At 34.6% G+C, this 22633-nt stretch overlaps 1 protein-coding gene across 2 annotated transcripts in view; it reads left to right on the top strand.

Moving 5' to 3' along the window:
- TDRD3 (tudor domain containing 3) overlaps positions 1-22633 on the top strand; it is a 133994-nt gene that overhangs the window by 88481 nt on the left and 22880 nt on the right. For both annotated transcript variants that reach the window (XM_036228906.1, XM_036228907.1), the window contains exons 11-12: positions 6358-7208; positions 12520-12645. In XM_036228906.1, the coding sequence (XP_036084799.1) occupies positions 6358-7208; positions 12520-12645 (977 nt within the window). The remainder of the gene's footprint in view (positions 1-6357; positions 7209-12519; positions 12646-22633) is intronic.

Genomic DNA, 22633 nt, shown 5'->3' with positions numbered 1-22633 from the left:
GCATGACTGTGGTCAAGCGGCTTCAGCTTCCCTGTCTGTAAAATGAGACTGTCATGGTCATGCCTGCGACAAACTCTTTAGTTGTTCAGCTGTATGAGGAATTGTACATACTCACTGAACTAAACTTTTGTCTTTTTTTGACATTTGTAAGAACCATCGCCTGCCTTTTGAGCGTGAGTGGAGAGGGCATCTTTCTTTGTATTTGTGTCGTTGAGTGTTGCGGTTTCCCAGAGTTCTCACGATTTGTACATTTATAGCATCGTCTAATGCTTTATGTCCCCTAATTTATTTTTCATTGAGTTTTCTAAGTTTTATTAAGGGGATTAGGAATGTTAAAAGATAATTCTCTAAACATTGAATATCATAAGTATATTCATTTGTGAGTTTAGCTTTAAGTTTAATGTGTGTCATCGTTACAAAAGAATGTAATGAGAACAGGAAAACAACTTTATATCTTGAGTAACCAATGGAAGATAAGCACCGTGACTGATTATAACTAATGTTAATTCTTGTGTCCATATTCTTCTAAGATTTGGTGTCTTTATGTATTTATAATGAATGCCGATTTTGAGGGTGTCGGTTTGTGCAACCTTTTTCTTATTGAAATTAAGAATTACTGATGATTATATTTTTATTTGGAATTATCCCTGCAAAGGATTTTTTTTGGCAACACATGACCTTCCTGAAGCAAGTTTCTAGCCCAGGATCGTGTATGCGCTATTCCCTCAGGGATTACTGCTCCCTACCGTCATTGCATTTCTTCTCATCCTTTAGGGCTCAGTTGAAGCACCACTTCTCCAGGGAACTTTTTTGCCTAAATTAGTGTATCCCCCACTACTCCTAGTTTTGTCAAAACAGTGTGTGTGTTTCTTTCATACGCTTTACCACAGCTCTAAGCTGTGTTACTTTATTTACTTGTTATCTGCCTCTTCCCGTTATACCTAAAGCACCGCGGGACAGAGAGGTGTGGTTCTTCCCTCCCGCTTCCTTTGTAGTGACTACAGCAGCGTTCCCTCCTGTCCGTAGCTGCTGTCTGTAACTATAGCATAGAGAAACGAAGTGAAGGAATGAGGTAGGTGGCATCTGAATTTTACAAGGTCACACAGCTGCTCAGTGATAAGACTGAGACTTAGTTCCAATGGTCAGTCTAATTCCAAGGACCCTGAATGGATCCGTGAGAAAAGCAATTTCACAAATATTTTTAAATCGAACCTTCATTATCCTGTGGTAAGTATCTTTATCCACACATTACAGGTGAAGAGACTGGGGCCCTTTGTGCTTTGTCAGAGACGCATCACTGGGAAGGGGGACAATGAGTATAATTGGTCTTGAGCTCAGTGTTTGCGTGTGGTGCAGTCTTTTTCTGTAATCGTTTGAACTCAGTCTAAATCTGTCCCAGTGTGCTTTGATGCAAACCCATTCTTACAGCAAGCAAAATCGAAGAGTCCATTTTCTATTTCAATGTTGCGGCCTTAGCTGAGCTCTGTGACAGTGTTAGACACGTAGCAATTTTGAACTGGAGGCTTGTTTCATTCCCATCGTTTTTAGTCATTGTATCTTTCTTCAGCAAATATTTACTGAGTGCCATCTGTTTGCCTAACTGTATCGTAGGTGGGCACTAGAAAAAACAAAGATGAGTAAGACTAAGACGAGTAAGACTAAGACGATCCCACCCTCAACTTGGTTAATATGTAGTAATATTTGAAGTGTTTAAATGAGTAAGATACCTCTATGCATTGGCTTGGAAACATGTCCATGATATACAGTTCATTTAATAAATATATTGCAGCCTATAAGATGTGCATGAGTGCATTTTTGATAGCAGAAATAAATAAATAAAATGTTCAGAGATGCGTCTGTATGAATTATGTAAAAAGAGAATAACCTCCGAAATGTTAATGGGGCCTATCCCCAAAGATGGCTTTGGATATGCAGAAGGTAGAACTTTCTATACATTTTTCTAATAAGATTATTAATGATTTTTACTTTTTAAAATGTTTCTCAGCACTTTTTAATATAGAAAAATTGAGAAGGTATATAGAAAAAATTTTTATCTGTAGAATGTTTATACAAATTTAAGTGAAAAACAGTATTTGAGTAAGATTTTGATTTTCTAATATATCTAAATTTTATTTATACTATAATTTTGATAATTTTACAATATACAAGTTTTTACCAAAGCATTCTTTCTACCCTGTTTTCAACAAGAAAACAAACAAGCACACAAACAAAAAACTAAAGCAAGGCGAAGGTCCTAACTAAGAGTGGGGATTGGCGATGGTGAGGGTTGTGAATAGAGAAGCCCCTTATCATCCAAGTATTGTTTTTTTCCTGAGGAAATTAATTATGTTTATTTACATAATTAGAATGCTAATAATCACAGTAATAACAATGCCAGCTAACATTTATTGAGTGCTTATCAAAACCAGATACCGTTCTAAGTACTTCTCATGTATTAACTTAGTCCTTATGTGGACACTATTATTTGCTCTGTCTCAAAGAAGAAAAGTCAGATAACTTGCCTAAGTTACAGAACTACTAAGTGGCAGACCAGTGCTATAACTATCTGGAGGCCGTACCCTACATACTATGCTACCTCTAAGTGCCAGTTGGTGAGCTTCTAAATACCAGTCCAGCTATTAAGAGGAGTTATAGTTTTCTTTCTGCATTAATGGAAAGAGATTGTTAATTTTAAGTCTGGATCCTGGCAGTCCTAATATACAACTTTATTTTTTTAGCCCATCAGGGATTGTGAAACAACTTTTGTGATTTCTGCATTTCACCAGAAATGAACAGATATAGGTGATAAAATGTAGCTAACATGTTGTTGGTTATGTTCTGTTTTATTTTTTTCTCTGAGCAGATGGCTTGGCATGGTGGAAAAATTGTGGGCTTCAGTTAGATTTGAGTTTAAATTCTGGCTTCTACATTTTCTAGCTGCTAGCTTTGCTTTGTTTCTACACTTGTAAAATAAAGATAATAATATAGCCCCTCAGGGTGGTAAGAATTACATTAAATAATGCAGGCAAAAGACCTTTAAAGTGGAGTCAGGCACATAGTAAAATCTTAATAAATATTAATTCACTTCCTCAGGTAGATGTCTTAAAAATAAAATGAAGAAATAAAATGTACCTGTTTTTCTCCTGTAAAATACCGGTCCAACAGTGACTGAAAAATGAATATCTTGCAAAAAAGTATTAATATTTTAAGAAGCCTGATTAATACAGCACATTTTTATATGCAGACCCAAATAATTTGTGACAATTAATCAATTCATTCTTAATGATTCTTGCATTTCGAATCGTGGTGATATAAAGTATTGTAATCAATTATCTTGTAAACATACATTTTGAAATTTATCATCTGGTATAATAGGAACATTTTTTCACAAATCAAACTAAACTCATGCAGTATTCTTTCATTAGTTTTTTCGTATGAGCTTCCATCACTTTGATCTTTTAGATGTTTGCACAGTTTTAGCTGCTCTGTGATGATTTTTATCATTTTTGCTAATCCCTCCTATTTCATGTTAAATATTGCCCCTTTCTATGTACAGTTTTCTTTCATCTTTCCCCTTCTGGTCATTGAAAAAAAAGTTGATGCATTTTATTCTGTTGTTTATACAGAAAACTATCTCAGTCTGTTTTCCATTATAGCAGCTGCAGACCAGGCCTGCGGTGCCGTTTAGTATTTTGGGGAGTTTGGAATCGCCCTGCCGCATGGAGAAGGGCAGCGGAGAGCAACTCGGCTGCACTTGAGAGCCGAGGAACTTCCTATGTGATTTGGGATCTGTTTCTTCATTTACTTAAAATCACCTTTTCTACACTTTAGTGGTTGATCATGTTCTGTTATTTTTTAATAGATTAGCTCAGTTTCAAACTATTTACTTTACATCTGACTTCATTACCTAACTGCCTAAGACAAAAGGTACTGAGTTTAAGGAAACCTGAGAATGATGAAATACCTAAGGACTTTCCATTCTTGGATTACCATTATTTTATTTCTTGTATGAAATGGATATATATGAAAACTGTGTTCTTTTAAAAGCACAATTTTATCTTCTTTTTCATTGATTTTATTTTTAAAAGAAATTCAATTAAAAAATAATTTCTTTATAGATTCTTTTCTCACTATATTATCCCAGCACAATAATGGAAATGAAGTACGTTCGTTATTAGTAAAGTTACTTGTTTAATTCAATGGATTATAAAAATCTTTACTTTTTTTTCTTTTAAAAGAACCGAAATCAAATTCTCTCACATCTGTCCATCTGTCTTCTTCAGTCGAAGCCCTCATTCTGCGTACGTGGTCGTCCAGACCCCCGTCTGTAGTCCAGGATGCTTGGCTACTCTTGTGATGACCTCATACACTTGTACTTTCTGACCATTGCAGATATTAGTGGCCATAACTGGAATAAGACGACAAATTGATCCCTAAACGCAGCAGATCTAAAATGCTTACTTCTCAGATGTCTACTGAAACCTAATTAGCAGCAAATAAAATACCTTCATATTTGACTTATTTTGGAAGCCGAAAAATTTATTCAGTTCACTAGGGACTTTACCTCTCTATATTACAAACCTCATACCATGTGTACCTAGGACTACTGTGGGGACTCTTTGATAATGTGTGTAAAGTGCAGGTGTGGGGTGCCAAATCATGCACTGCAGGTAGTCAGAAAGCAGCTGCTGTTTTTACTCTCTAATAACGGCTGAAACAAATGCCAGTGTATGCTTTCTGCCGAAAATGTTCATTCGTGTACCACTTATAACCACTACTATTCCTGCTTCCCTGAATCTTGGCTTCTGGGTAATAAATAATGTCCATGGAAACTAAAGGGGACCATTTTTCTTCTTTTGAAAGAAAAATTTAATGTCCACTGCAGTTTGTTAAAAATGAGATATTTGTGTTATATTTATAAAGCAGATCTTGTGTGTGTGTGTGGGGGGGGGGGGTAAGTTTTAAAAACGGTCTCCGTAAATGGTCTTGGCTAGTATTTTTGATATCTTGCACATTTGAAAAAATCTTTATTCTTGGTCACAATTAATGGGTGGTTTGGCCAGATATAGAATTGTACTTAAGAAAATTGATGTTCCTTTATTTTCACAGACATTTAAAGCCTGTTAGATTGGCTTCTAGCTTCCAGTGTTCCTGGTGAGAAGTTTCTTGCCATTTCAATTATCGATCTTTAATCTGTAACTTGTTTTGTCAGTCAGGAACCTTCTCTTTATCACTGTTGATCCAAATTCTTTATCTGGTACCTTTTTGCCTCCAGTTTTGAAACGTGTGGAGATCATTTCATGAGGGGTCACAGTGACTAGGAATGCTGGGAGAGGCGCTTTGGCATTTAGTGCGTGGAGGTCCCAGAGGTTAATTTTCTGTCGACACAGGAAACGATCTCACCCACAATGTCAACAGTGCCCATTTTGTGACCCTGGGGAAATATAAGAATAATCCTGACCTGCATGTTGATTATGAGATGACAAGAGAAATAAGACATGTATACCAAATAGCAGTCAGCATTTTTGGTAATAATGTTTTAGACATGCCAGTGTGAAACAATGGAGGAAGAAAGTATAAATGACATGGTACAAATTGAAACGGAATAGAAATCACTATGAGAAAAAAAGAGCCATTAAATTATCTATGAGTATATAAGTACCATATTACTACTTTTCGTTTCTAATTGGACATTGTCTGCACTATTGTGCCTAATCATATTTTTGACACCTTAATTTCTATATTTCCAATTAGTGTCTGCTTTTAATTACTTTTGTAGGTCAAGAAAGTTAACTCTTTTCTATAGTAGGATATCTATTTGTAATCCAAACACATAGCAATTCCATACCCAGAAAGATTTGAGAAGTAACGTTTTCGCTAAGGCTAGAGCTTGACTGGCAGTAGCAACTACACTTTACTAAATTGGAGCAGGATTCAGAAAGAAGTTGAGCAAGGGTTGTACTTACACAGTTTCATAGCAGCTTCTGAGTTAGCAGTTTACAATTCTGTTTCATTAATGTCTCGGAAAGTGAATTACCAGAATGGCATATAAAGATAGCTATATTATAAAAATTCAACCATGCAATGACAAAGACAAATTGCTCTTAAATTCTCCACCGTTTTTTTGTGGTTCACATCATGGTTTTACTTCACTAGCGTGCCTCACTGGGGAAGCTGTGCATGAGAAATACCGAACTCTGAGGCAGCAGAGAGGGCTGAAGGCAGTGAGGCAGGGAGATGGTGGAAGATGTTAAAATAGCAGTTCGTTGTGTTATCTAATAATTCTTAGGCATTTTAAAATAAGTATGAATACAAGTCATCATTTTAATATGCATACGATATGCTTTTACTTTTCAGAACCTAAATCACAACCACAGCATCTGCATCAGGGGCCGCACAGGTTGTCGAACACTGAGCAGAATGGAGTAAGAGATAATAATCCACCGAGATATCTTCCCCGCAGTGATACCAGACAGCCACGAAATGAAAAACCTCCTCGTTTTCAAAGAGACACTCAGAATTCAAAGGCAGTTTTCGAAGGCAGCGGATTCCCTAGAAGCAGAGGTCCCGAAAGACCGAGTACTTCTTCAGGGTCTGAAGGATGGGCCGAAGAGAGAACCAGGTGCGACAGACCGTATTCTAGATATGAGAGAACTAAAGACACCTCGTACCCTCTAAGCTCTCAGCACAGCGACGGTGCTTTTAAAAAAAGGGATAACTCTATGCAAAGCCGGCCAGGCAGAGGTCCACCCTATGCAGAGGCAAAAGAAAATCCTCTTCCTCAAGAACCCATAGACTATAACAATCAGAAACGTGGGAAAAGAGAAAACCAAACAGCAAATCCTGATCATTTTTATGACAGGAAACCGCGAACAGTCAATAGTGACGCTTTCGGTGGTATAAAAATTGAAAAACATTTTCATGTAAATACTGATTACCAGAATCCTGTCCGAACTAATAGCTTCATTGGTGTTCCAAACGGAGAGACAGAAATGCCACCGAGGGGAAGGCGAGTAGGACCTATTAAGCCAGCAGGACCCGTCACCGCTACACCCTGTGATGATAAAATATTTTACAATAGTGCGCCCAAAAGAAGATCTGGGCCAATTAAACCAGAAAAAGTGCTAGAATCATCTATTCCTGTGGAGTATGCAAAACTGTGGAAACCTGGAGATGAATGTTTTGCACTTTATTGGGAAGACAATAAGGTATGCGTGCTATAAAGGTATTGTATACGAATATTAATAAATGTGATATTCTAGTGTGACTGTAGAAAGCCATTGCTTTGAGACCATGAGTTTTGTTTTGCATTTGTACCTGTTTAAAGTCTATGAACATATTTATACATATATAATTTATAAAAGGAAAAACAAAATATTATTTTTTATGGATGCTTAGGGAGGGAGAATCAGTCCCATAAAATTTGGTTAGGTTAGGATTGGTTTTAGCTTGTATATGGGAATAGCATTGTAAAAATGATTAAGTTACATTGATAAGTTCTTTTACTTATCAACGAAACCATTGTTTGCTTTTCTTTCTAGTAAGATTTTACTGATTCACAAAGAAGAATATCACTTAAATGGTACAGTGTTAAATTCTGCAGATTGCATCTAAATCTCAGAGATGGGGAGCACGGCATAGGGAATGCAGCCAGCATTAATGTAACGGCAGGTGGAGGGCCAGGGGAGGGGGGAGCAATTAGGGGGACTGTTTTATAAACTGTATAAATGTCTAACCAATGTACTGTATACCTGACACTAATAATAAAATTAGATTTAAAAAATAATAAAGATAAAATAAAATGTATTATTTTAAAAAGAAAAAAGAAAATCTACACAATCAAACTGCTTTTTAAAAGAACTAAGAGAGAAATGATAATTATTTAGCTCATAATAAATAATTTAATAATTATTAAACCAATAATTTAAATGTTCTTAGTTCTACCTCGTCTGCTGGCTAAAAGGGAAAGAGGGAAGTCGTAGAGGAAGGGGAAGGGAAAAATAGAAGGCGACGTCGAGGGGGTACCGCGATCGGATGGGCGGAGCCCGGCTGAGAGGGAGGAGACCGGCAGTGCGGGCACAGGGCAGACAGGCTTACCTGCCGCCCCGCCTGTTCCGCCCGTTACTCTTCTCATCCTCGAGGGCTGGACTCAAATGCCCCTTCCTAGAAGGAGCCGCCTTTGACCTGCCCCCTCTTTTCTCCCACGTTGTTGTCTTTCTCAGTCAGTGCCCTGTTCACTTTCTAAAAGTTACCAGTCTTTGTAAACATTTGTGGTCTTGCTTCCTGGATTGATGGCTCTTTCCCCGACCATAATTTTAAGTTTCTAGAAGGCAGGATTGTGTCTGTGTAGTTTTCCTCTGCAACCCTGCTCTTTCTACAGTGTGGGGATTTAATAATTATCTGTTGGCTATATTAATTAATTCTGAAGGGGGCACTTATATAGGAAAAAAGTAGAGTGGGGACTAGAGATATCATCATCAGGGTGATGAAGACAGGTAAGGAGGTATAGAGCAATGGACCTGGGTAGATGTGAGGATCAAATCACAGGAAAAAAAGTGTTTGAAGTAAACATTTTGTAAATACAGTACTTTCAGTTGATAAGGTAAGGCTGTGCCCACGGGATTGTATGTGTGGTTAAAGGAGAAGAGATGAAGTTAACTGAAGATTCAAGGGAACTGGATTTCAGGCTAGGAAATGTGGATGGATCCTTTAAAAGGATGCTGTAAGACCTGAGATCAGGAACCAGCCCCCACTGCGTTCAGTGAATGACGGGGCACGAGCAGGGTGTTAGGTGTTACCTGGTGATGCCAGCAATGAGAGGTACAGGGTGGTGTAACTGGGTCACATGCTCTTTTAAGGTTTTCGTATGCATGTGAGATAATTCTTGTCTAAAAGCAGCATTTCTACTATAAAGTTTTAATTCAAGGCTAAAAAGAGGAGAGGAGATAGTGCTACCTATGTCTTTTCTTTCTTTCTTTCCGGAAAAGCAAAAGCCTTCCCAGAAATACCAACAGACAATCTCGTTAAATGGAACTATTTTACATGGCAATATCCTGGCTGTTAGGGAGCTCGGAAAGCAAATACAGGTGTTCTTTACTATTTAGACTCTTAATTCTTGTAACTCAAACCACTTCCTTTCCAAAATACAGGAGCTATTTGATTTAGGTAGTGGTGGATTACTTCTGTTTAGCTGTTTCTCCCTTGTAGTAGAGGCAAGAAAGAGTGAAATGGTTGGAAATTAGAGTTGGTTTGTAGTTAAAGTAACTATAGAGTAGGCCTTGTGTCAGATGCTCCTATAAAATGTTGAATAAGGTGAAGATGGAAAATATTTTATCATATTGGACAGTGCGGGGTTGTTAGTGATCTTGACAAGCAGAGGAAGTAAATGATTTGAGTTCAAGTTCAATAATGTTTGAAAGGCTTGCTAATCGACTCAGGCTTTGCATTAAAACCCCACAAGAGTTGTACCCTAGTATTAAGTACAAAACTACTAAAAATGAGCCATTACAGAGCCCAAAACCAACCCTTTATGAGATCAAGGATATCTGCTTATACTCTGGCTACCAAAACAAAATCTGATCCTCTTTTTTGGGAAAAGTAACATTTTCTAGAACCTCCTCAATATTTTATCTGCAATGTCTGGTGTCCTATAAAAAATTATGAGGCATGGTTAAAAAGAGAGAGAATATGAATGATCAGAAACAAGTAAAGCAATGGAGAATAACAAACCTACAAATATTCAGATATTACACTTAGCAGTCAAATCCTTCAACAAATACTGAATATTCAGCAAACCACAATTGAGTACCTGCTAAGTGTCAGGAGCTTGGGATGTATCAAATAGTTCTGGCTGTGCTGTTATCTACATGCCTTCAAATGCCTGATGAGATTGTTAATAAAACTTTGCTTTTAATTGTAATTGTCTCAAAAACTCAATAATACTGAATTCATTTATTGCTTCTACTGAATATATTCAAAAGAATATAATATAGCTTCTGGAAGACTACTGTACCGAATAATTCTTTAAAATGTTTTGAGCTTTCAGAGTATTAGAATAATTGGATGATCTTCTAAGGTGACTACTTTGATTTTAATTGGATATATACTTTCCAGTTTAGAGTGAAGGATTGTGGGCTCTATATAGATTATACCATTTAGAAAATAAGGTAAACTATATTCATCCTCTGAAGAAGATGGGATTAGTTATCTTCTGAAACCATCTTATTTAAGAGATAGCTTTTAAATGTCTTGTCAAGAACAGCCAACTTTGCAGTTTTTTAGCCAGAGACCAGAGTAAGAAAAGGCATTGGCTATACCTGTCATTAAGAAGTCATAATCTGAATTGCATTACAATGATATTTTGGAGTTAATTAATCAATTGGTGTAATCTAGCATTTAAAAAATTTCTCGTAATATCTTGTCTTTATTTTTATAAATAAAAATCCAACTTTATTTTTATGGAAGGATTTGAGAATTTGGTACAATTCTTCTGCCATGACTAGTTCAGCTCTTTCTGCCCCCTCAGCCGGAATACTCTCAACTCTCACAACCTCCAAGCTGGTCTCCTCGCCTTAAATCTCATTCCTCTTAATACTGTCAATGAAACCGCCGCTGCCGTGTTTCTGATATCAGACCGTGTCATTCTTCCCAGTTAAAATCTTTCAACTGCATATTCTAAAACACACGTAGAGCCTCAGTCTTCTGGCTCTTAGCCTTCTTGTCCCGTCTGACTTTCTGTCAGTTGACTCCTCTTCTCACTTCATGCCATAATTAATTTAAACTCTGTAGTTTCCTGCACTCGCCTGCATGTTTCGTGTCTCTGTAACTTTCCCTGGAACACTCTCCCCAGTTCTTTACTTGACTAAATCCTCTTCACCCTTTGAAAACCATATCCATTGTCTTCTGTCCCAGGAAGCTCTTCCCGAACTCCTCAGCCTTATTAAGTGCCACGTCACACCTTTATTACAGTACTTTCCACACTGTATAGAAGTCATTTTTCACACATTGTCTTTATGAAACCGTAAGTTCTAAAAAGATGTCAACTAATTTATTTTTCTGGGATCTATTATGACTTTTTTACAACTTACCTGAACTGACATAATTATCTGAGCAGCTTACGATAGAAGCATAGGTCCAGAAATACTCGCAACACTTCACAGAACATGGAAATGTAAGGCTGAAGAAACGAAGGAGGAAGGGAGAGATACGAATGTATGCCAAGAACTCTGAGATAAGGAAAATTCCAGCACCGGGTATCTAAACCTCCTGGTATCCAGACCTGGGAATGAAACACCATAAATCAACTTCATAGCCTTTGTAGTATGAAATGCTAGTTGATCAGCGAAAACAGATTCTTTCCTGGTACATCCAGTGTAACTCAGAGTTTAGAAGGATATGGAGAATAAGAATTTCTGTCGCCTTTAGCATTTTCTGATTATGATGAGCCTATTAAAGGATACTGTTAGAGTAGACAGTGTTATAATAGAGCATCCACCTTAACCTAGTTGGAAGAAAATATTCCTGAAGAGTAAGTAGTTTTTCATTTCTCTTTTATGTTTACTAAGCAATATTCAAACCTATGATTTGGGCCCTGAATGGGTTGACCTGTATTGGAGGAGTACTCCGATCAGCTGACCTACTCCTAGGTACCTAAACAGATAAATTATTAAATTGTAGTTGTTACATAAATTATAAGCTCTTTATGAGTTTGTTAATGTGCTTTAGTTCCCAGCGCCAAATAAAACTGGGTAAACTAATGACATAAAAGCATCTGGTCTTGCAGTGTCTCAAATCCTATAAATCCTGGATAGGAGTCATGTGCTTACTCTTTACCTGAGATCCTCACCTTACCCCAGCTGCCTGTGATGATGGCAGCAATGAGCATTTTTCTTTGAGATGTATTTTGGTCCCATATTTCTGTTTTTTAAGTAAATTGCTCCATAGTTATATATTCTGATTAGTACATAAGAATAGTCTTAACCGTTAGAGGGCTTCAGTGGCTACAACAAAACAAGACACTAGGTTTTTTTACACCCATTAGCATGTGAATATTCTCTACAGACCCTCTTTTGTCTTGAAACCTTACTACTGTTCAGAACTCACATGGATAAAATAATTTATCTCTTTTTTTAGCCAATTTATGATTATTCATAAGTAAGTTTTTTTTAATAAAAATATTCTCATAAATTATTGTCTTTAAAATACTGCGTATTTGAAAGTAGCTAAGAGTAAATCTTAAAAGTTCTTATCACAAAAAGAATTCTGTAACCACCCATGGTGATGAATGTTAACTATACTTAATGGTAAGCATTTTACACATGTTCATGTATCAAATCAGTGTTGGACACCTAAAACTAATACAACATCATAAGTCAGTTATATCTCAAAAATCAATTTTAAAAAAATCACCTTTCAAAAAAAAGTTGCAGTCCAACACTTTGATGATTTGTATTTCCATCAAATATTACTCTTTGAGACAATGTCGATTGTCATATCTAAAACTTCTTTTTGTCTCTTCAGTTTTACCGAGCAGAAGTTGAAGCTCTCCATTCTTCAGGGATGACAGCAGTTGTTAAATTCATTGATTACGGAAACTATGAAGAGGTGCTGCTGACCAACATCAGGCCCATCCAGACAGAGGCGTGGGTACGTGATCCCAATTCTGCACACAGGCTTAAGCCATTTTGAAGAAAATGCATAGCTCTAAAAGAGTAGTCATAGTAATAACAAAATTTGCCAGTGAAAAATTATTTGAATTTGCTTAAAACCGGCTCCCCCTAAAGTAAGATTTTAATTTAATAATTACACTGAACTACAATAAAAATGAAAACGTTGGAATTACTTTTCTTGTATATGCTTTAATATCTTATGCTTTGGAAATAGATGCCCTTATTTATATGTTTGCCAAAAGTTTGTATGTGTAAATGAGTTTTTATGCATATTTTCTTCTTTCCTAGTTTGTTACTTTAAATTCGACTAAATGTGGTCCAGCAGTTGTCAAATCTAAATCTCTGTTGGATACATGTATATTCTTTATTATTTTAATTACATGTAAAATTAAGAAAAACATTTTAAATCGTATATGAATTCACTCTGTACACATGTATATGTACAGATTAAGTATAAATATCTACTTAATAATTATTTGATTAATTTTGTTGCCAAATGTTATGTCAAAGCTGTGTGATAATTTTGATGATGTGATTTAGAATGTTCTGGCCTCATGGAGTCCATTTCATACAAGACTTACATGACTTTATATAGATAGATTCTCAGCTACATTTAGGCAAAAACAGGAGGACAAGACATGTTAGAATTAGTTTTATAACTTTTTTTATTTCCTTTCTCCGATTTGTGGGTAATTGTTAGCCTATTCCAATTTCCCTAAAATTTTAAAATATATTAGAGAATTATGCCATCTGGCCAGTAGTTTTCATTATTGAAGCATGTGTTGTTTTCCCATGAGGTGCTTTCTTTTTTTTTCGTCTTAGGACATTTTCCTGTAATGACTTCAGTGTCATGCCCATCCACTGCCCCCCCAACCCCCCAAAAATAAATAAAACAACAAAAACCTAGTAGCTGTAATCATGGCTTAGGCTATGGATGTTGGTTCTTTACATTTTTATTCTAGAAAACACTATTCTATATAATTTATCACTTTTTATTTTGCAATATAATATCACCGATGGTTCATATGTTAGATTAAGAGGTCCTTTCCCTTACTCTCATTCTCTAAAGTTTAACCACCTTTCCCCTAAAAGGCTGAAATACCGTCCATATTTAATTTATGTCTTTCTTTCTTTGGAGAAACTTGTACCCATATTTTTGCCCTTTTGATTCTTACATGATGACTGATTGCATTCTTTTTTCCATTAATGCTCACATCTTTATCTAGTTTCAATGATCAAATAATTATTTACTGAATTTATATTTCTAGAAGTTCAGTCTCGTCTACTGTTCGTCACATGCTACTCCCAAATGTTTTTAGCTATTACAGTTAAAGGTTAAAATAGATTTTTACATTGTTTTCTTTCCATTTTTTTTTTTTTAGAGATTTCATAAGAGATTAATTTTATTTTTTTCTCCCTAAAGTGAAATTTAGTTTTCTTACTTCATTGCTTCTTTACTTCCTTTTTCTGTTCCAGGGTGGCCATGAGTGGTGAGCACATTTGCCATCCTCACAGTAGCTCTTTCATTCAGACGTTGGGTACTGAAGTGATCATTTTCCCTCCCCAGTCAGTGGCTTCCTTTTTCTCCCTTAATAATCCTCATTGCTTTAGCATTGACTTTAGCCCCATGTAAACTTATCTGGACAATAACTTTATCAGATGTCACAGCCCATGCAGTGATTCTGCTCTGAACTACAGCAGTACTTTCATATTCTCCATAACCCTTTGTGAATACTCATCTATGCGTTATTTTGCTGGGGGTTTTTTTTTTTTTTTTCCTATTTATTTTTTCTGCAGTCAGCTCTAAAATCTTTTTTTATAAGAATCACTAAATCTTTTGGAAATTATGGATTTCTTTCCTTCTACGTACAAATAATGAAGTGATTATTGATGTTTTATGATTTCACATAAATTAACATAACATGTTTTTATATCATGAACATCATTTTTGAGCATAAGATGGTCCTTTTTTCTTTATCTACATGAAAAATTGACTTAGTTGTAGAAGCATCTCCTTGATATATAGATGCCACCAGCTTAACATACCTTAACCTATCTCCATTTAAAAAAAAAATACATGTGTGCATCTATACATAAAAAGCTCCTGAAGAAAAACAGTCTATGCGCCCATCAGTATATTTAATGTAGGGTTAGTGACGAGCTCTCTTAGCCTCTGAGAATATTAATGTTGGGGTGTACGAGCACTTTTTCTTTTTGTAACTAGGGAATTGTAACAACTTTCAAGTTAATCAAAAGCAAAATGCTCACTACACCACTAAGAAGGTAACTCTAATTGGCAAGTCATACTAAAAAAATTAAAGGGCTGCAAAGGTGCAGTGAAGTTGTTAGAAGCCCGAGCACAATTATTCACTCACACTATGGATTGTGTAATTTTTAATTTTTTAACTACATGTGTGCATTACAATTTATAACTATAAAACGATGTATCTTTTATTAAGGTTTATGTTTGTTATTGGCCTCAAATTTGGAAAATTTCTTATTTTCCTAAATGTAGCAATGATCATGTGTTGAAGATTTTTTTAATAGTCTGCAGGAAAAACAACCCCCAAAAGCCTGCATATAAACCAAAAGCCTTTATAGAAATCAGTAGCCTGTATTTTCTCTTAAAGGTGTAAGGATAAATAATTAAATAAAAAGCATGAAATATTAATAGACTCAGTGACTAAGTTAATAGTCTCTTGTATAGAAAATTAAAAATCTAGTCAATAGTTTAAGTGTTAATATTTTTCTCATGAAGTTTAGGAATTACTTGCCTTAAATCTGTCTGTAGACCAAAAATCTGTTTTTCCTTTCAATCTGGATACACCTTTTTCCAGAACAGACTCAGTGATGATATTTCAGATGTGTTCTGATCATGATTAAATATTTTATTTCCCCTAAAATAACTTACTAAACTTTTTGATAAGTCATTCCTGATTTTTTTTGTTCTACCTAGATTTCACCTGATTCTTTTAGCTGTCATAAAATATCCTGTCTTAATTTTAGTGTCTTTATCGTAATGAACTCTAGTTTCACACATAATGTGAGGTTCACAGCTCATTCTTAACTGGATAAATGCTCTAAACCTTTTCTCGGTGTTCTTGGAACATTGTAAGATCTTCCTTATTAAAGTAAATGAAGCATTAGGAATCTCATTTGTAAAATTATATAGGGAGAAAACCAGGCTGTGTATGAGAAAACATTAGAGGCAAGAAAACCTGGTATTAATGGTCCCTGCAGGCCCTTTCCAAATTGGTTGCTTTTAATTCTAAAACTAACAGCAGAGAACCGGTTAAAAGATGCCACAGGCAATTTGGAATTACCTGAAAATACTCTGGCCCTGCTGTTCAGACAAATCTTTTGTGTTTTTTTAGAGTGTTTTTGCTTCCAAATTGCTTTTCTAAACCTGGAAAAACACTGTTAAGTCCTGATTTTCCAAGTATATGATGACCTGAATTCCATTGAGACTTGTATATCCCAAGAAATGTTTTAGAACATTCTCATTTCTAAACTTTCTTTTTAAAAGTTCATAGTATTTGCTTCTTATTATCAGGAAATGATTGTTGTATGACTGTTGTTTCAACTAGAAGAATTATTATTGTGCAGGTAATGGTTAGCTCTAAAACCTTTACATACACATCATCTTGGACAGTAATTCTGGAAAGTGACTGATGATTGTTGTTGTCTTTTAGATGATTATTCTTAACTGTTTTTTGCAAAGGTGTCTGGCAGTATTCTAAGTGAAGGATACGTATTTGTATGCAAAACACAAAATTCCTGCCCAATGCACAAAGTTAAAGAAAGTTATAGTTCCAGTTATGCAAAACAAATACCTCATCAGAGTCTTTATTCTTACTTCTTGAAGCTTTAAAACAAAATATGAATGGTGAAAATCTTGTTTACTGAGGTTTTAATTTAAATAATGTTCAGGTCTTTATTTTATTCCACCTTGTTTGAAGATAAAATTAATGTGGAGAAAGAAAGTATGACTTAATGCATTTTATCTATTTAAAAAGTTCTTATCAATTTTATTTCATCTATTTAGAGAGTAAAATTTGTTTTTAGGCGGTTTGGGGTTCTGTTATTTTAATAATTACAATATGTGTATATTTCAGTTTTTAGCATACTTTTAGAAAACTATCAATCTCAAGTTTTAGTTTTGAAGTAACTTTGTACAAAATTTATTTTATAATGGCATCCGAGGAAGCACATTTGGAAGTTACCTTTTCAAATTCAAATACTGTCATGAAAGCCATAAATTAGTCTACCCCTAATGAAATTATTTAAAAGAAGCATCACCAAAAAACCCTAACCTAATTAATGAGGGAGGAGATTGAGAGTTGTGATAAAGAAATGAATGAGTTAAAATGGATCCTAAATGTATTAGAACAAGGTCATGTTAGTAAGTTTAATGACATAGTGAAAAAATTAGGCTGTATGTAGTTTGTATTTGATATCGAAAGGTTATAATAGATATTAACGTGTGGACAGTTGTTTAGAAACCATTAGGAAACAGTGAGGTCCTGCCAATTAGTATCCAGTGAAAGGTGCAAGCACCTGTTTGATCCTAGTCTGGAAGGTTTTTCATTCTTGCTGGTAAATTCTTAAATTAGTGGGTATAATTTTCCATACTTAAATTTTTTCACTAAAAACATACTAAGGTCACTGAAATACATTTTTTCCCACCATGCTTATTTTGGGAAACTTCCCTTTCAAAGATGGCCTTATGGCCACTGCTGATTTTCTGTTGCAGTATAAGCACAGAGTTAGTCAGGATGGAACTGTCCAGCTAGCTTAGCCCCACTTGAAAACTTAATTTTCAAATCATGGGCAGTGGAATTTGGTGGATTTCATGCATTATCTTTAAGCTTTGTTTTAATAAAGTTCGATTTTATTTGATCTGCTTTATTTATTTCTTCATCTATTACTTGGACTTTCACAGTTCCCACAGGAGGTTGTGAATTATACAAAAAAAACTACCGAAGATATGAAAGCCGTGGCATACAGGGAGAGACGATTCATTTATAAATGCATGCCATATACATAGCTGCGTCAACTTAAATATTATTTATACCTGCCTCCGGAAGCCCTAATTTACTTCGTGATAGCTAAACCTAACAGAGTCTTATCAAAATCTTGAGATCTAGTTTTGACCTAGTTACATTATTCAATAGAGTAATTTTATTTCGCCATTTAAGTTAATACTGTGAGTATATCATGCTATTTTTAGACCTGTACAAAAGCGTTGTTTGAATTTTGTTATCTGATAACTTAATATATTGTAATCTATCAAAGGGACTATATATAAAAACATCTTTAAATGTTTTCTGGGTAATCTGAGTTTTCCTTTATTGAGCAATGAAAGTATAGATTAGATGATTATTTCATGTTTCTTTTTCCTAAAGGTGAAATAACTCCTAAAGTGAAATAACATGACAGAATATTTACCTAAAATGTGCTATCTTTCTGTTGAAAGTCATTTCAATGATAACTCAGATTTGTTTCTAACTTTAATTACAGTTCATAAAAACAATTTAAACCTTAAATGGTTTAAATATTAATATTAAATATAAAGTTAACATAACTGAAAAATTCACAGCATTCTTTTTATTTTTTTGTATACTTGAATAATACCAGTAGATAATTGTTAATCCTATCTTCTAAGTCTCCTCTTTATTAATGGCAGTCTAAAGTATGAACTCTTGAATTGTGGTGTTGATTAATTAAGTAAATTCATGATGTTTTAGATTTACGCTGAATATTACATGATTTTGTTTTTTCCTTCAAAGTAGTCTTAAGGCGGCATCATGGGTAAGCTCTTTAGCTGAAGGGGGCTGAGATTGTCAAGTGAACTTATTTTTTTTCTTTTGGCATTATGATTTCGTAGCTCCAGGCTTTGTTCTGAGTGTAAATTTTGTTTTTTCATTTACTTTACTTATCAGGACTTTTAAAGCTATAATTTCGAATTGAGTCGAATTTTTCTATTTCTTTGTATATGCATGCAATAATAGCCTTGCTGATATACTCCTTGCACAGGAAATAAAGTAGTAAAACAAATGAATCTGAGGAATATTTTCATTTGGTTTCATTTCTTTCTTCCCAAAGAAGTTAATCTTATATTGGATCTATGCCTTGATTCATATCAGTATATTTTAAAGATTTTTTTTTTTTATATAAATCCGAAGAGGCAGCCTTAGTGAATTAAAAAGAAATATACACAACTCTTTTAAATTCTAGTAAATTTCTGAGCCTCTTCCATCTGCACCTAAAAAAGGCAGAAAATGTCACTCCTCTCACTGTAGACTCTATTCCCTTTCAGAGGAAGCTCCCGCAGAGCACCTCCCCTCTGGTGCAGTCAGGGAATGTGAACCTGCTTGGTGCTGGGCTAAAAGAGGACTCGGGGACATATTTGACTGCACACCATAATGAGTCACCAGTTGTTCATTCTCTTTTTTAATCTTACATGGTCACCTGTGTGTCTCTACTTAACACTATTTTTCTATATCCTTTCTTTGTCATCTTGTTTATTAGTGATCTCTCTCTCTTTTGATTCTATTTCATAAACATCATTGTATCTTTTGGCTTCATTTTCTTTTAACCTTTAGTGGGTGGTATCTCTTGACGTTTAGGATCCTACTGATCCTACTGATCCTACTGATCCTAATTTCCTGAACTTCATTGGACCTATGCTTTTTATTCCAAAATCATGTGCAATAGGCTTCACTATCACACCTCTAGGAAAAGAATGGAGTTGATCTGTCTCCTTGTGAGAAATGCTTTGATGTTATAGAACTTCCGGTACCATTAGACCTGGAAATTATCGGAAAGAGTTTTACACCTTGGTTTGAAATAATTCCCTTAACAGCCTGTCATTGGCTGAGAACTTCATTCAGAAGGGAAAGGGGATACTGCAACAGTGAGTACATTTTATTCGCCTTAGAAAAAAAAAAAAGCTACATAGTTTTTTAAGAGTAAACATGATGAAGAGATTCTAGTTAAGCAGCTTTGACCGTGATAAGATACAAAAGTCATTTTTTATACATATTTTTTCATACTTAGTTCTTCTAGCTCAGGATTTTCTGAAGTGTTCTGAGAACATTAGTTCTGCTTCGTGGTTAAATAAATTTGGAAAATGCTGGCTTAAAAAATTAAGTACACTTTCTCATTACAGGACTTCTTTGAGCCAGTAACAGATTAATATGTATTTTAAATCTCTAAGAGCAATATATAGCATCTATTGATTCACAAACTTATTTTTTGTGGGACTTTTCTTTTCCGTATAGATCCTGTTATAGAAAGTTTACAGGAGGTACTTTGGAAAATATCTTCACTATCTTCTTAACTTCTTTCTAGTTTTCAAATTTCCTATCTTTAAAAGAGAGTGAAGGTTTATCTTTAGAATATATTATTTTAGATGTTCCAGATTTCTTAATAACATAATTATTTCTTTTATGTTACAAATAGAGACTAAATATGTCAAACTTAATTTATCCTCAAACATATCCCAAGATTCCTTACCTTTCTGTAAATAGAGAACAAAATATATTCCTGAAATTTTATGTCCCTTCTAAGTACTTATGCCATTAATAATAGTGTTTTATTACATAAAAATAAAATGAAGTTTTTATATTACATGCAATTATATACAAATCACTGGTATTTTAATTTTAACTTAACTCTAATTCTGGAAACTTTTATGTATTAACTTTTAGAAATTGGCTTTTGCGAAGTCTCCCATAACAGCTTTTATAATATTTCTGCCCTTTTCTGTAATTCTCACCTCATAAACCACATGATATTTATATGTTCCAGCAATAAGGTATTTTTATCATTTGTGGTTTTGTATTTTTTATCCTATAATCTAGCCTAAGGCAAAATCCAAAATCCTTTTTTCTGTTGAGTTGGCACTAGCTACTAAATCAGAAGGAAGCATCAAAGCAAGTAAATTCCACTGGGTGTTGGACATTCTTAAATGAAGAAGAGGACTCCTAAAAGACCAAAAGTTCTGTTTTCTTTCATCATTCGTACTGCTGTCTTACTAATAGGCTAGTGTGTTCTAAAGCCTTTAAATAGCATTGTTTTAACTTGCTAAAGACCTCCTAGAAAACAAACTCCTATACTTAACTGCTCTTGATTCCCCATTTTATTTTCCTGATAATACTTGTTAAGTCAAATGAATTGATAACCTTGGATCTAATTTCTGAGTTTTCTTAAGAGTTCTGGAGGGGCAAAAATTCTTATTTTAGGAAACACGTCTTTTCTAAGCACTTATAATTATAAACAGGGGCAGAATTTATGGTCGGATAATGGTTAGTGAAGTGCAAAGGAACTCTGTAAGTAAGCAGTGGATAAGTACGGTTAAGTACCATTTCCTTTATTGCTTTAGGGGACCAGAACTTCAAGTGAGCGAATGAACTGGTTTGGTAGGGAAACCATAGAAGGAGGTCAGAGTTATTCACTGAATGGTCAGTGTAGTAGTCCTGGTGGTCACCTTTAGTGCTGAAGAGTTCTCAGACATCAAACTCGAGTACAACAGTTTAATAGAATAGTTTTTCAACAAATATTTTTTGAATGCTTTTTTGCAACTAAGCTACTTTGGAAAATAGATTAGTCTACATACCCAAGGAATTTTTAAAAAAATAAGAAAAGTAGAAGATATATTTTCTTTTTTCCAGAAGCCACCTCTAACATACTAAGAAGGCCTCCATCATACTGGGATGGTTCCAGTCTGAGAACTGTTGTTGGCTTCATTCTTGATATCATTTTGTTATGCTTGTTAAATGAATAGGGTAGAGTGAGGGAAGTAAGTGGGTAAGGCCAACACTGATTTTTTAAAACTAGTAATAACTTTAACAACCTTGTTTTGACATTTTTATCTTGCTTGAAGTGTGCTCATTTTTTCCCCGGATCATGTGATTAGGAAATTAGGGTCAGCCCTCTCGGTCATGCTTATCATAAAGCTTATTATACAAAAAAGATAGTAGAAGTCAGTTTAATTCTGTTTCTGTATGATTCAAATTCTAAGATTTATGGACTTGTGATTTTTAAAAAATGTTAGTAACTATTTTTGGTACCATACAGTGAGTGATTTGGGAGACTATAATGAGCATTTCATCTTGAAAAAACTTAAGTAGGGCTTAAATAATGTAGGGAAAAATACACTCATGTGTTTTTTTTCCTTGTAAAGAGATCAGATGATATAAATCTTATTAGGAATTCCTGAATTGGAACATAAGGACCCAAAAGAATGTTAGGTTTAATTAGAGTTTTAAAATATGGAACTGAAATTTTAAAGTAAAGGGAAAAGGGAAACACATCAAAAGCTTGAAAATATTAGTACTTATTAGAAATTATCTTTTTTAGCTAAACTCTTTTTTCTCTTCTTTTTTTTCCTTTTTCTTTCTTCCTCCTTATCCAAGTTTCTCCTCTTTCATTTTATTTTATTTTTTATGTCTGACTGCCTTTTTATTAATCTTAAAGGTTTCAGGTGACTTTAAACTACTAAATTGGATATAATCCATCCCAGATAGGACTGGTGCACGAGTGAGATCTGGTTAAACAGAGCATCTTTTAAAGTTCAGATAGCCTCTAAAAGCTTTTGACATACGTAAACTGATGTCCTCGATTAATCTTTTGTATGCTATGATTAGTGTTGATGCCTACTTAGCTCTTGGCCCTATTGATAGTAGTTCTCATAAATGAAAAGACTTAGAGACTGAGATGTATTGGAGGTGATTATAGAAAGATCTAGGAATGATAACAAGTTGGTCATATACCCAGTCCATTTAGACCGTATCCTCATATTCTTAAGAAATGAGCAAAAAAAGAAAAGAAAAAATATCTAATCGAATGTGTTGAAAACTTAGTGTAGATTAGAAATTAAAAAATATAATTCTCTAAGGAAAATTAAGGAACTTCAAGAAACTAGAGACTTGAAAGTCTAAATTTTGTTATAGAAAATTAAT

This window comes from Rousettus aegyptiacus, unplaced genomic scaffold, assembly GCF_014176215.1.
Source record: "Rousettus aegyptiacus isolate mRouAeg1 unplaced genomic scaffold, mRouAeg1.p scaffold_m13_p_11, whole genome shotgun sequence".
Classification (NCBI taxonomy): domain Eukaryota; kingdom Metazoa; phylum Chordata; class Mammalia; order Chiroptera; family Pteropodidae; genus Rousettus; species Rousettus aegyptiacus.
The sequence above is the reverse complement of the archived record's forward strand: the minus strand, read 5'-3'. Positions and strand labels throughout refer to the sequence as shown.